Consider the following 14,914-nt stretch of genomic DNA (forward strand, 5'->3'; position numbering starts at 1 on the left):
ATAAGTCTAATGGGAAACGTGATGCTTCACTGACTTCAGGTATCTTATTGAGGACAGCCAATTTGTAAACACTTGTCACCGAAAGTGCGGACTGAATAACCGCCGATAATGACTCCGATAGAGGTGTATAATAAATATTCCCAAGAGGCGGGCCCGTGAGGTTGTTTCGACTGACCCACGATATAATAAGATTTTTCAATATTTTAGTAATTTTTTAATAGGCTCGTGTATGTTTTGTGTTTTTGACGTGACTGTTTCAGCCATCTACATTCAATTATGTATAGGCTATATTTCCACCAGTTTTCCTTATTTCGCATGTATTAAGTCTTACGTTTGACGGACATCGATGTTTAGTTTTTTTTTTATTTCTCGCGGAACCGCACATTCCGAAAGTTAAGTGTTTGGTCATTCTTCTCGTCGTTATGAAAAAAAGGGAGCCAAATTTTTGCCCATGGCTCCTAGATTTGTCCTCCGTTTTTTTCAGTTCGTGTCGGTTTCATTATGAAAACTTGCCAAAGTCGTCAAGAGGTATATCAGTACGATAAGCCACATGAAAACATCCGCTGAAAAGCACCTTGGTGACTTTTGAGGCCATTATGACTGCCAAGAAAACGCGTGATCACGCTGGTGCAGCCAATTCTTTTTTTACTTTGCAGATGGCATCATGTAGCTTTTTTGTCTTGGAACAACACACCCATAAGCAAATTTGAAATACAATAAAAGTGTATTTACAAGAAAATATTACACTGCTGAAAAAGCACCATATTATGACACAATATAAAATAGTTCGGGTATAAAAATTGACATAATTATACTCACACAGCAAAATAATACCTCACTTCTTATTATAATCAATTAGGATGCCAGTAAATCAACTTAAACGATCTCTTAGAAGCAGAAACAAGTATTATGGTAATCGGTTGAGGGAAACGGGTAGGCTGTGAAGCCTTTGGCTCGATGAATCCAATAAAACCATGCTCACATCACTTTGATTACTCCTATCTACATTAATTAAAAAAGAAAAAATGACCATGACAAATAAAAAAAAAACATTACAAAATTTGCAAAATCTTTCATCAGTAAAAACAACCAAATGTAAAGATCAGGTAAATGAAAAGGAACTAGAACAAAGACAAAACATTTTGATATGAAAACATTATCACTATACACACCACTTTATAGAAACCATGATTATGGTGGATGCATGTATTTCGAAATGAATTTGATTGAAAAAATATTGAGCCATCTAACAAATGTTCAAACATATTAATAATTTAAATTCTTAGCAGGAATATCGCAGCTTTATAGGTTGAACAAATACAGTCAGTGATACAAGCTGAATCATAGTCAAAGCACCTTGTTTTGTTACAAAAGCTTTCCATTGGTGTGTAAACAAACCCATAGAACCTGATATCTTTTATTTAGATAAACACAGCATCTGCAGACAAAGTTCGAAAACTCACTACCATCCGCCAAACCGACCAGTACAGGAAAATATCATCAGATTCAGAAGTCCCATGATTCTAAAAAAATACTAAAAACGAAGTAGTCAAAAGTCAAAAGACAAGGTTTGGCAATTTTTAACACTTTGTAAAATATAGTCTATATTCATGATTCCAACTGGTCAGTTCACAATATTATTTCGTCAGGCAATGTTTTCATCGGATTGTTTCAACAAGTTTGGTGCATAAGCACTATCATCAACTTTATCTGATCTTGGTATCAGCAACTCTTTTTCACAGAAACCAGCTTTAGGATACTTTTTCACTTCAATCGAGTCCAATGCTTTTGACAATGTTTTCTTAACTCTGAGCATAGTGAGACGGGAAGCTGCATTTGAAGTCCACATTTCTTTCATCAATTTCACAATTATATTCATGTTCTGCAGTACAGGAAATAAGCAAAATAGGTAAGGAACTTTTTGCCGCCTGACACATTGTGTCAGTGAAGAACTACAATGAATTGAAATTCCAATTAAATATGCTGACCACAGTCAACACTGAGCATTGAAATATTGATTTTATACACATACCATATTATATTATATTTGACATGAACATTAAAATACATATTTAAAAAATATGCCAATATAACCTATACTGCTTGAACCTGGTACCCTAATTGTAAAAAAACTGTAATATAGTCGTTACAATTAAATCACTACAACCTAGATTGGATTAATTTTTACTGGTATTTTATAACCTCACCTGACCTTACCTTTTGATGGCGCTGTTTCCAGGAAATATTCTAACTATTTCCAATCTCAGTCTCAAAAAAGGTGAAATCTGCTCTGCCATGCGAACTAACTAATGAAAGATATTCCCAACTAATGAAAGATATAAATTCAAATCTCCCTATGCAATGCTTCTGTCTCACCTCTTTTAGTGCAACACTCTCTGATCTTCCATTCTCATGCAAATCAACTAATGTGCTCACTAATTTGTTTAGCTGGGTATTATATTAAATAAGATAAGTTTTCTCAGGCATGGACTAATGAATTTTATTTGGTGTTGAAACATAAGAAGTATATGAATAATTCGTAGTTGTGAACACTAACAGCCACACAGCTGTGTAGTCCCATCTAAGTAGCTTTTCCTAGATTTTTCAATCTTACTTGTATAAATTGAATTTATTATTTTTCTTGTATAAATTTTACTGGCAGTAGTTAAAATCTATTATATTTTAGTAGCTTTCATTGTAAAATTGTGCTGATATTTTGCATGATTTGGTTATATTTCTACTCATCAGGTTTACATCTCTGCGTATAATGATATATTTCAACCAAGCTCATTATCTCTATACTTGGTTGATCTGATGTTTTTTTGTGAAGTTCTTTCATGCTATTTAATAATCTCACCGAAAATTCACTTAAATAATATATTGCTTGCTTCCAACTTTAAATCATATGATAATAAACTCCTAAATGATCGCTATACTGTAGCTTTCTACATAATCTTAAATTTGAATCTGAAGAATTCAAGTACGCATTGTGTACTTATATTACTGATTTGAAATAAGAAATATGTTTGATTTTCAAATAGAATATGTATGAGACAGCACTTTGAATTTTAATTAAGTTATGAAAAACATACTCGTTTATATTCACAATTGCCACATACCTGGTCAGTCTGCCATCTATTAGGTATAACTGGCCTGTGGTTACAGTCACATACAATCTTTCGCATCTCTTCAAAGCTTGGATCATGCCCAACTACATCATGGAAAGGTGGTTTGTATTCCTCAGCAATACCTACAAAATCAATAAGACCGTGTCATTTTTATTTACAAAATAATATTATGCAACAATTCAAATATTTCAAAGTGGTATGTTAATTAAAAGGCTCCGAAATTTAAAACCTACCTCCGATAAGACCACGCCTACAAACTTCCCACAAAACAAGGCTGAAAGCATAAACATCGGCTTGGCGAAAACTATCGAAATTTTTCACATTTAGTGTTTCATCAAGAACTTCCGGAGCCATGTAGCGCTTCGTTCCAACCCGATAGTTGTTCTTACATATATCAACTGAATTATCATCCTTCAATAACACTGCAAGGCCTACGCACAAAACAAAAATGTTGAGTTCATTGTTCAAACAATACCGTGTCTTCATTAGTTTATTAAAATTGTTAGTTTATAAAATTCAAAAATTATTATTTAGTCCATTAAAATCCCTGCTTTTCTTATTCTTCATAAAAAAATAAATTCTTATATTTCGATTCTCTTCCTAAACTCATTTGTATTACATTATCATGCTATGAAAAAGAAACAGATAAATTCAATTACCCAAAGGGGCACACTTTAAGAATCAAACAATGGGCATAAAATATAAAACAAAGGTATATACCAAGATCAGCAATACAGCTAGTCAAATCGGTTTTAACAAGAATGTTTTTAGTCTTCACATCTCGGTGAGCAATTGGTGGTTTTCCCTGGAGAAGAAATGAATAAGTGTGAGCATCCAAAGCAAATGTATCATATGTGAACTTTGATTTGGGGCTTTATTGGGGACAAATCTATTCCATTACTGTATTTGGAAAACAATTAGTTTTCAAATGATCACAATACAAAAGTTGGCTATCAGAAGTACCAAGCTGAAATGGGAACTGTTACAATATTCAATCCTTCAGAATGACGTTAGACTGCTGGTTGTTACCAGTGTGTATTGCATACACTGTAAATGCTTAATACACGAAAGAGTTCAAAACTTGAAAAAAAATCCTATTCCTATCTTTAGTAACTGCTGGCCATGCATGGAAAATCTACAGGCAGCAAAGGATATATTCATTCATTCACTCACTTTAACACCAGTGATGTCACTATGCAGATGAGAAAGACCCAGGGCTGCAGTCTTGCACAAGTTAATCATTGTTCTTTGATCAAGTGTAGCTCTTTGTAAATATTCATATAAAGAACCATATGGATGATATGAACAAATAAGCCACAACTGTAAAATATATCAACAGACGGTGTTATTAAAAATTAACTAAAATTTATGTATAAGTCTTATCAATTTACCAAGTAAAATTCACATCATTTCTATCATTACAATCATTAATAATTTCAGAATAATTACAACAAGCAGGTAGAATGAACCAAATCTTCATATTATATTAACCGGCATATGCAAGTATGCTGTAAAGTTTCATGAAGTGGTAAAACTATGGGTTACTTCGGATGCTACATAGTCTAGCAAATCAAACAAGATCCTAATGCCTAATTTTACTCATAAAATTGCTACATCAGAAATATTGAATATGGTTCATGTCATGACTGAGTCTAAATATAAAATTAGGTTGTTATTACATTTTAAACAGGAAATTAGTGGGAGAATTCTATAATATCAATCTTATCTAGCCTATCTATCTATCTCCAAAATATGTGTGACATGCAAAATAAAGATAATTTATTCCGAACAATTTTGAGGCTTATTTCACAATAAATAATAAAGTATCATATTATTGGTGAATGTGTTTTTGTAAAATAACGTGAACGAAATATTGATATGTAATACTATAGTCGTTCAACAATCACCTTGTGTGTTAAATTGTTTTTTTTTACTGAATACGCCCAACAACACCCGCTTCCTTATCTATTTCATATCTATTTACACCTGTGATAGAATCTTAAACTGTGTCGAGTATCAATGGCACTTCTCCTTTGTTTTATTTTGAAACTAACATGAAACAAATTCCTAACTTCGTGAACATAGTACATAAATTGTAATCAATTCACTCTCAGAGTAAGTTTTAATATGTTAAGAAGAAATGCATGACTGCAAACTATTTTGCATGATAAAATAGCATGATAAAACTTATTAATAAACACCTAAAATATAAAATATTTTGATACCAGCTGCTCATTTTGTCTGATACAGTTTGTTTCAGAGATATATCATCATTAACATCAAATGAAGATCACAGTATCCAATCCCATAGCTATACGCTTTTTTATGAATTATGAATTCAAATACTGTTTGTCTGAGAATCTCCAACAAGTTACAGCTGAAGCTAGATTTCTTCATAATGCTATATAACAGGGATGGCGAACCACTGACCCGCGGGTCACAAAGTGACCCACCGCACTGTTTCGGTGACCCTTCATGGTACGAATTGAATAAAAACATACTATCATATTAGTGATAAAAACTGATAAAACCGGCTATAATTAAATTCACCAATAAATAAACTATTATAATGTACCATCAGTTGGGCAGCCAGAGAAGCGATAGCTTAAATTCAAATTTTAGTTTTCGCGTCGATATGATAATTTTCAAAACTCCCAATCTTGGACGCACGTCTGCACCCGTATACCGTTATGCAGCTATTGGCTGTGACATCGTTTATGACATAATAATACGATTGATTTGTTTATATTTGCCACAGCGTTCCATTTCGGAAGTGTAAAACCAAAAGGCAGACTGCAGATTGTTTCGGGGGGAAATACGAGAGCTAGATGCTACTTTGCATTTTATTGGTATCTCGCCTAAAATGCCGTTGGGAAACAAAATCTTTAGACTTAAATAAAATAAAGGCCTAAAAATATGAAATAACAATGGGACAGTGTGGAAGTGCCTTGATGTGGCTGAAAGCTGATCGAAAAATATAAATCTGTCAGAGTGGAATTTCCTCCAAACTCTTTGAAACCGTAAAATAATGATCCTGAACGTTTTTTGGTAATTCATATGCGTGTTTTAGTACACGAATTTCATAGAAATCGAGTGCCATACAGAGTCTAGTAGCAGTAGGCTTGGTAGAATTGTGGCATAAAAAAGCCCAAAACTACACAACACCAACTGAAGCAAGCTGATGCAGCAGCAAGTTTCGTATATATACAAACATTGATTGAATATCTGTGACCCAAACTCTTCCGTTTCGTGGTAAAAATATAATATTTGACCCATTCATTGAAAAAGGTTCGCCATCCCTGCTATATAACAATACTATGCTAATGAAGATTTTTTATAGAAATATTTCTTTGAAAGTTTGCTCAAAAAGTCAAGTCAAGCCGATAAGTAGATGCAGCTTTATTGCTGATGTACGAGTGTAAGCATTATCTAAGCTCAGAAAATTACCTCTGTGCACGAATTTCTTGACAATCGATCGGAAGCATAATAACACAATACATTAGCATGACGTAACATGACTGTGTTGTAAATGTCTGTTTCTCTGTTGAATGATTCTTCATCTCGAGATGAGAAGATTTTTACTGCAACTGATTCTCCTTGATAAATACCTCGCCATACTTCACCATATCGTCCTTTACCTATGACATACATATAAAGTGATAAGGAAATCATGATTGACATAACAAACCTTTATTTGAAAGATATTATTGCATCATATCGGTAGATTAGTGTATTTAAATACACTAAGTTCATTCAATACATTCATTTATTAGATTTCGATTGATCAGGTCAGAAAAACCATGTACAAATTTGATTTTGCTCAAATAATGTACCGGTAATAACTTGAATTATCTTGAAATATTTAATACAGATTTATCAGGACAAGATAACAGATAATTATTGATTTTCTCAGTAAATACAGATCCGGGGCCCGAATAGGCATATTCACTTCAATGAATTCAATCAATGAAATACCTGGTCAAGCCAAACAAATGAGTTATCTAAATATTTTCTGTTAAATAAACATAAATTATTGCAACGGATGCTACGTCTGAAAAGCAGTATTTATGAATAAAATTCAAATTATATTAGATATATAAAGAAGGATGTCCAATATATTTGAGAAATATTCTCTTGTCGATGTGATGATTTGAATAAAAATTGTTTTCAATCATTTCACATACCTATCCGATCTGCTAAATGTATCTGTCTAGCAACTGTTCTGTGAACTAAAAACGGCAAGCCAGATCCACTTCCAGAGGAACTTGGGGACGTCATCATATTCTAATTAAAGAAAACCATAGCCTTTTAATAAAATAAACATTCTAGAATAAAAAGTAACTTTTAACAGATTGAACATACAAACATGACATAAAAGAAACATTTAGAATTTTATTTGCTTAGACTTATAGAAAGATAATTTTGATAAAAGATGTTGAAAAAATACAATAACATGAAAACGTTTGTTCATTTAGTGTTGCCCATTCTTTGAGTATATCATGATGAAATTATATCAATATTTATAAATGTTTTAGTTATATACGGTACCTTTTTTATTGATACATGCAATTCAGGTTCAGCATTAAATTATGGTATACCGCCATTCACAGACATCTTCCAAAATGTATATATTAAGTAAATAACAAAAATCTATAAACGCTTATAATTATAACATTATTCAAGAGTAACAATTATCAAAAGTGTGGAAAGAAGCCGAATAACTATAGTAACGTCCACACATTCATCCATATTATAATGGTAACTTCAAAGTTTTATGGTAGTACCCAAAGAGTGCTTTCTCCGACAGCTTGAACGTGGAGACCACCTTCAAAATGGCGGGATTTCATAGGTCTTTCTTCAAGTTTCTGAAAAATAAGTGGAAGAGTGTATATATTATGCTATAACAAAAACTTGAATAGTTCAATCTTTATATTTGATTGTTGTAAAAGATTGTGCAACTTAGAAATCAAATATGCTGAAGAATACTTTTAATACCATTACCACTACAATTCAATTCACAGACGAAGAATGAGAAATGATAAAATAAAGATTACTAATGGTAAACCTTAACACAATAAAACGCAGTATATATAAATTCATAACCCATAAGCACAAAATAACATATATTCAGATTTCAGAGAGAGAATTATCATTAGCTATTGACCTGCATCCTTTTTCTATGATTCTTCCAGCAGATGAAAACAGCAATGAAGCTGATGACCAAGGGAAACAGAACACCCAGTGGAATCAAAACTGAGATCGACACTTTTGAGTTGCTATCATTTGGCACAACTGAAAATAAGGTAATTGATTTTGAGACACTCCCATATATATTGAAACAAACAGCATGAAGCTCCGCAACAAAATAAAGAATCTATTAAGCAGAACTAATGCGTTGAATTGATCAGGGATGTCAAAAACAAATGGAATATACTTAATACATTAGATATAATTCTTACATTAAAATGATTTAGAACAGTGCTCTTCAACCGAGTATACAGTATACCCAAGTGTGTGTATAAGTATACAGGACCATAAGTTGGGTATACAATTGTGTATACGAAGGGTGTACACAGCAATTCCATAAATGTCACGGAGTGACATTTCACACATTTAATCAATTTTACTAGATCAAGGATTCAAGGTCTTGGTGGTTGCTATTTTTAGAATGCCAATTGGTAGCAGTAACACTGATGTATTTACCTTAATTCACTTTTCACTTTCAACCAAATATTTTTCAAACGACGAGACAAAACAAGTGATGTCACAGAGTGACAAAAAGTTGAATGCATAAAATGACTGCAATATATCAACCAAATTTCGTCAAAAGCTTCATGACTAGGGCTGGGAATGGTCAACCGGTTAACCGATTTCAGATGGTTAACGGTTACGATTTATTTTAACTGTTAACTGACATCTCAGGTACAAATCATCTTCATACCGTACAATTTCCTCGAATATGATTACGTTATCGCAAATTTATCTCTTGTGGCATTTAATTCAAAAGAATATTACTAACTGTGTGGGCAAGGACTCAATAAATGTGAAAAATAATGCAAGTACCAAGATTGCTGATTATGGAAAATTGACAATGATGAATTCAGAATCAGCTTTATAAGCATTGTGACATAACAAGCTGAAATTTAAAATTATTACGTCAAATGTTACGCATCGGTTAACCGGTTAATTTTACCCGGTTAACGGTTAAAGTGTTTTTTCTGAAATTCCCAGCCCTATTCATGACATAACAATTATAATAACTTGTTTCAGTATTCTAGAGATATTAATCTCTACATTTATACAAAATTTATTGTACAACAAACATTTTTCAGAAAGCAGCGTAATTATACGGCCAAACTAGTCGCATGTCACTCCGTGACGTCACGGAGTGACAAAAATTCCTTATCATTAAAATGGTATTAAGAATGTTGAACAATTAGTTGTATTAGGTCAAAATTGGTTATTTGTTTGAAATTACAAAATATTTGAACAAAAGATTGGGAAAAATGATATTTTTTTGTCGTTCTGCTTGTGTCTCCCTCATATTAATATGCTAAACGAGTGCACTAACTTTAATAATCTATATAGTTAAGTAAAAGGCTATGTTGCACAGACAACATCAAACAGACATAACTATTCCACTCCTATATATTTGAAATCTTATTGCAGTGACTTGACAAAGAATGGACAATTCAAAATACAGAATCTGGAGGATTCGTTAATGCAATTCAGTTTAAGAATCTTTGCACCATGCAACGTTTTTTGTTATTTGGATATCTAATTTATTAACCATAGAAAAGCATTTTTTTTGCGTTGAAGTCTCTCTTGTTAGGTAGTACTTGCATCTGCTTGCAAAGCACACATAGAAGCAGTAGGCCCCAAACACAGTTTTCTTAGTCTGCATATTCAGAACAAGAAGACAGTGATAAATATGTCCCTGCGAAAACTCGTTATTGCATCATTTTTGCTTTTTCCAGCTTTATGATATAGTTGGCACGTAAAAATAATTATTGGTGACAATGAGTCACGCACTGGTGTTTTCTAATTGGAAGTATCTTCAATTTTTGACAAACACATCATATTTCTTTTACATTTCATGATTTTTCGCATCCTATGAGTTAACCCGATAAATGGATATAAACCAAAATCTAGATGCCGATGTTATAACTTGAGATTTAATATTGTTTGTGAATTATTTGAATTCACTTACGCCTTTTACAAAAATGTCGAATTATATTGCAAAACAATGCATTTTGCCATATTTATTCTGCCATTCCAACAATTTACATATTTTTTAAATAAGTTCGTTCATATTGTTCAAAACCGGCACATGTTAGGTCAAATATTTTGGTCATCGATAGTTTTAAAAAAGTTGCCATTGCCATTCAATCATGTCATTCAAGTTTCATTGTGGGTAAGATCCAGAGTAAGTAGAAGGCAAAGCAGAAGAATTTGCAGTTCAGACCCAATATTATAGTACTTCGCGTACAGAAAAATAATATTTTCAAAAAATGGCATACTTATGTCACTCCGTGAGGCCACGGAGTGACGAGATCTCTTGAAGTGCTGTGAAAAAACAACAAGCAACTATCAACTGCCAAATTGGTAAATTATTGGGCCCTACCCCCAAACGTCTCAGTTTTTGAGGCAAATAGTTATTGAAATATATCAGATAATTGAAATAAAGTTGAAAAATTGTCACGGAGTGACAACACAAGGCAAATTCCCATCAGCTCTGTTTAGCCCAGTGTTGCCAATAGTGCACAGTGCAATATTTATATTAAGCACAGATATCAGAGGTAAAACTTAACACATACTTTGGTTGAACAAATACATTTTAAGGTAACATAAATAGCATGAGAGTTTATGTTACAAAACTGAAGAAAATTAGGCAGAAAATCATCAATTATTCCGCTAAAGTAAAAACAATTATTTTGAGCCGTAAATGTACCTTCTAATGCGATTTTAAAAACTTCAAGATATGTCCTACACTTTCTGCAGTTCAATATTTCAATTAGGCAAGATATAATTTTTGCCTAACTTTCAACTAATTTATGGAATTGCTGTACATCACAAATTATATAAATAATGCGGTCAAGTGTCAGGGTTGGTTATTTCGGCTGCCATGCACTTCGTTAGATTTATGTTGAACATTATTCCAGTTGACGTCAAGACCGTCAGTCAAATTTATAACTTGCAGACACTAGCCTATTAGATTGCATGATGATATTGCAGTACAATATGTGCTTAAAATTTAATGTTTATTTAAGCTTTAAATAAACATTGGTATTTGTAAGGTATCAAAGTTCTTGAAATATTGTAAAAGGTATACTACAATTAAAAAGGTTGAAGAACACTGATTTAGAATATCTTCATTATAATACTTGAAATAATATTACCAGTATCCTAATTGCAGTAAAAATATAGTTACCTCAAATTGAATTTTGATTTATTTTTATGAGGGTTTAACATGCTTTTTCACACATATTCTTACTGGTATATTATTGGTCAAAAGGATGCGGTTGAAATTAAATTTTTAGCACAAGTTGTTTCTTCAACTCCATACATAAAACAGAACCCCTCTTTGAAGTCAGAATTACTCATCAGAAAGCATGGTTTTCATTTCAGTTGGCATTGATTGAATTACTAATGACATCTTCAATATACAAACTGATTTATTCCAGATAAATTTTTAACAAAACTTCCAAAATTCCAAAGTCATGAATTTAGATCCAAAAATAAACCAAATTTTAGAAGTATTTTATTAATTACATATTATCTGGCATTGAAATAATATTAGAAACAAATATGCATCAAATTATATTGCAATAAGTGAGGTACATGTTATTCTAGAATACTTCACTTACGGTAAGTTTATTAATAGACTTTACAATTCATTTAATTCAAGATTTAACTTTAATAGATTTCTTACTGTTATAATCAATTTTGGCATTTGACAACTTGTATCAAGAACAAGTAATAGATCCAACATTTATTGGGTAAGAATTCAACTATCTTTGTTCATCGATCTGAGTTGAGAAATTCGACCTTTGCTGTATCTAATATTGCTATGAAATGTGCAACTATTCAACAAAAACCACACATATTCCTGACTATGTGTACATCCTTTCGATAGCAAATTATGAAATATCAACACTGCCAATAGGAAGTCATATCGGTTCCAAACAACATCAATGACCCATGCAACATTCACAAAAAAGCAGTAATGTCGTCAGCGGCAGACATTCAGTTCCCGAAACATGTTCGTGATAAAATAATAATAATAATGTTCAGGGAAGCCCTGCTACTTGACAAAGTGTTTTTCAAAAATGAGGCTGATGTATGAAAATGTACATTATTAATTGCAAAGCATAAATTTGAAATATCAAATTAGATAGCATATTATAAAAAATTCTCACAAAATTAATAACATTTATGAAGATAATAAGTATTCAAAATATATCTTAAATCACTACCTACCATCAGTCACTGTCAAAACTGGATCAATGTCTTTATTGCACATATTTGTGTCGCAACACTGCATGTTTAGTTCATCGTTTTGTGACAACTTGCACATCATAAAAGCAGGAGATTCATAATTCAAACAGCCCTTCTGGATGACACTCCTGAAATAATGTTCAATAGGCTACTTAGATTATGATAATTTGATGATCTTGTTAAAAAGTAAAAACATATTTAATAAGCACTGATTGAGTATCACATAGAATGCAATATTAAAGTATTACTTGGTTACAGATGAAAGAAAAAAATGAACATGATACAGATATCAAACTAACAAGATATTAAAAAGACGTCATGAGTCGGGAACCATTAATATTAAAATTGATTCTATCTAACTAAAATCCAAAGTAATTAAATTCATAATAAATCGATTAAAAAAAAAAATAATTAGAATAAGATATAAAACTGAATCATAAGCAGGCAAATAATAACAAAATAGTCTCATAACTAAATTTTTCAGTCATATTGTTATTGCACCTCTAAGAATTGATATTCATAGAATTTGATATAATGTGAATACAATATTAAATAAACTAATTTAAATGTCCGGGGACAAAATATAAAACCCTTAATCTCAAATTCAGGAGATGGCTGAGCTTTTGTGCAGAAATATACATCCTTAATAATGGTTTTGACAAATATGTGAACAAACAGAAAATACAAAACATTAAAATGCAAGCTAGTCGAAAATGAATTCCATGTTCATTAGCAATTATTGTTACCAGCCTTTTTCACAAATAAGCTTCCTGTCAATAAATTAAACATGACCTACAACTACCTACCCTTCTCCATTCTCAGATCGGCCAACAACTGAGAAACAACTATAGAAAGCAATACAGATATCTTTTCCACCACAATCACTTGGATACTCGCTCTGACACACACATTCAATTCTTTTCATTTTCGTTGTTACTTCGTATTCGGTCATATTGGTGGTATTCTGCACATAAAAATGAAGTTATTTAAAAAAGGAGGAATGTGTACGTATACAAGAGAGCACATTAAAATGTGAAACAACTAATATGGAGTCTAATCAAATTTTAAAATCTGAGATGATGATGATATTCTGCCAGCACAATGGGATCCTGTGACTGTGCAACTTGGCAATGTACCCCATCTGTCAATGGGACAATATCTAAATAGAAATATTTAAAAAGAAGACCTACCTCATGTGTGATAACATTTGCAGTTGTGACAGACTTATTAAAAGGTGATGTCTTAGTCGATTCCAGCTGTGTTACATTGTCCACTGCATGCAAATATAAAAAAACAATTGTAGTAAGACTGGTTCCTGAATTTTTTTTTATCAACAAATCACAAAAATTATAAGTACAGATAACAAGGAAAGATTATAGGGACAATCATTGAGCATTCAACCACCTGGAGAAAATGGAGATATCATACAGTCATAAGTGCTTTTCATGACAAATTGTTCCAGAAGCACATTAGCAATTGGTTATCTAGACATTACAAGTTGCTCTTTACCAATTAGTTAGCTAATTACATCTTTAGTTGATTCTATTTGGTTTTCCGAAATTCAATTTAACGATCAATTGCCTGATTTTCAAATGACCATCCATTCATTAATCATTAATTTGAGAATTTTTCAATAAGCTTTTATTTTGTTGCTGTCATGTTCTTTAGCCCTTCTTAAATTTAGAGTCAAATAGAATTCAAGATTAAGTTAGTTGAGAGAGTACTTGTAAGATATATAAAGAAATCATACAATAATCGAATCCTACCTTGAAGCATCTCTACTGTTCCAATGAAAGCACAAACAAAAACAATTTGAGGTAAGAAATGAAGACATTGTTTTAGCGACATTGTGAAGAGAGTGACAATAAAAAATTTTCTTGGAAACTTTATTGAAACATAGTTGTTGTGACAGACATAAAAGGCATTCGCAAAGTTTACAGTAATTCACATAGCATTATATTATTCGAAACTGCAACAAAAAGCATCATATCAAATGGAAGAATAACAGTTGGTTTCAAAATAAATATTACTTAACTAGATGCTATACAAGCAATAAACTAGTTCTGTTATTGCTCTTATTCCCAAGTTAAATTCAAATAAACTTGACAACACAAAACGCTGAAATATGTAAGTGGATTTGGCCAAGTCTGCAAATTGTTTCCAACTTTCTCTCAAGATAAATAGGCCAGACTTATCTCATTCTACTGTTTCACTGTTCTATCCAACAGTCCAATGAATGATGACAATTCAGCGTAAGATTTTTATCAATTTGAATCGTTAATACCAAA

The 14,914-nt window shown here is 31.9% G+C and overlaps 1 protein-coding gene across 1 annotated transcript; it reads right to left on the minus strand.

The window, feature by feature from the left end:
- Positions 1–705: 705 nt before the first annotated feature.
- On the minus strand, positions 706–14,606 carry LOC120342145 (activin receptor type-1-like). Its single transcript, XM_039410843.2, has 13 exons — positions 14,393–14,606; positions 13,817–13,899; positions 13,433–13,590; positions 12,609–12,754; positions 8,293–8,420; positions 7,913–7,993; positions 7,313–7,412; positions 6,576–6,766; positions 4,302–4,448; positions 3,849–3,933; positions 3,362–3,559; positions 3,120–3,250; positions 706–1,882 (listed from the first exon to the last, which is right to left on the minus strand). The coding sequence occupies exons 1-13, from the start codon at positions 14,472–14,474 to the stop codon at positions 1,646–1,648; spliced, it is 1,767 nt and encodes a 588-aa protein (XP_039266777.2). The 5' UTR covers positions 14,475–14,606; the 3' UTR covers positions 706–1,645.
- Between the last annotated feature and the right edge of the window lie 308 nt (positions 14,607–14,914).

This window comes from Styela clava, chromosome 3 (genome assembly GCF_964204865.1).
Source record: "Styela clava chromosome 3, kaStyClav1.hap1.2, whole genome shotgun sequence".
NCBI lineage: Eukaryota > Metazoa > Chordata > Ascidiacea > Stolidobranchia > Styelidae > Styela > Styela clava.

Excerpts from the sequence above, each read along its gene's own strand:
- LOC120342145 (XM_039410843.2), bottom strand. The coding sequence starts at position 14,474 with ATGTCGCTAAAACAATGTCTTCATTTCTTACCTCAAATTGTTTTTGTT. Across the intron at positions 13,900-14,392 it reads AACAGTAGAGATGCTTCAAG|TGGACAATGTAACACAGCTG; the intron begins GTAGGATTCGAT and ends ATTTGCATGCAG. Across the intron at positions 6,767-7,312 it reads ACATTTAGCAGATCGGATAG|GTAAAGGACGATATGGTGAA; the intron begins GTATGTGAAATG and ends TGTATGTCATAG.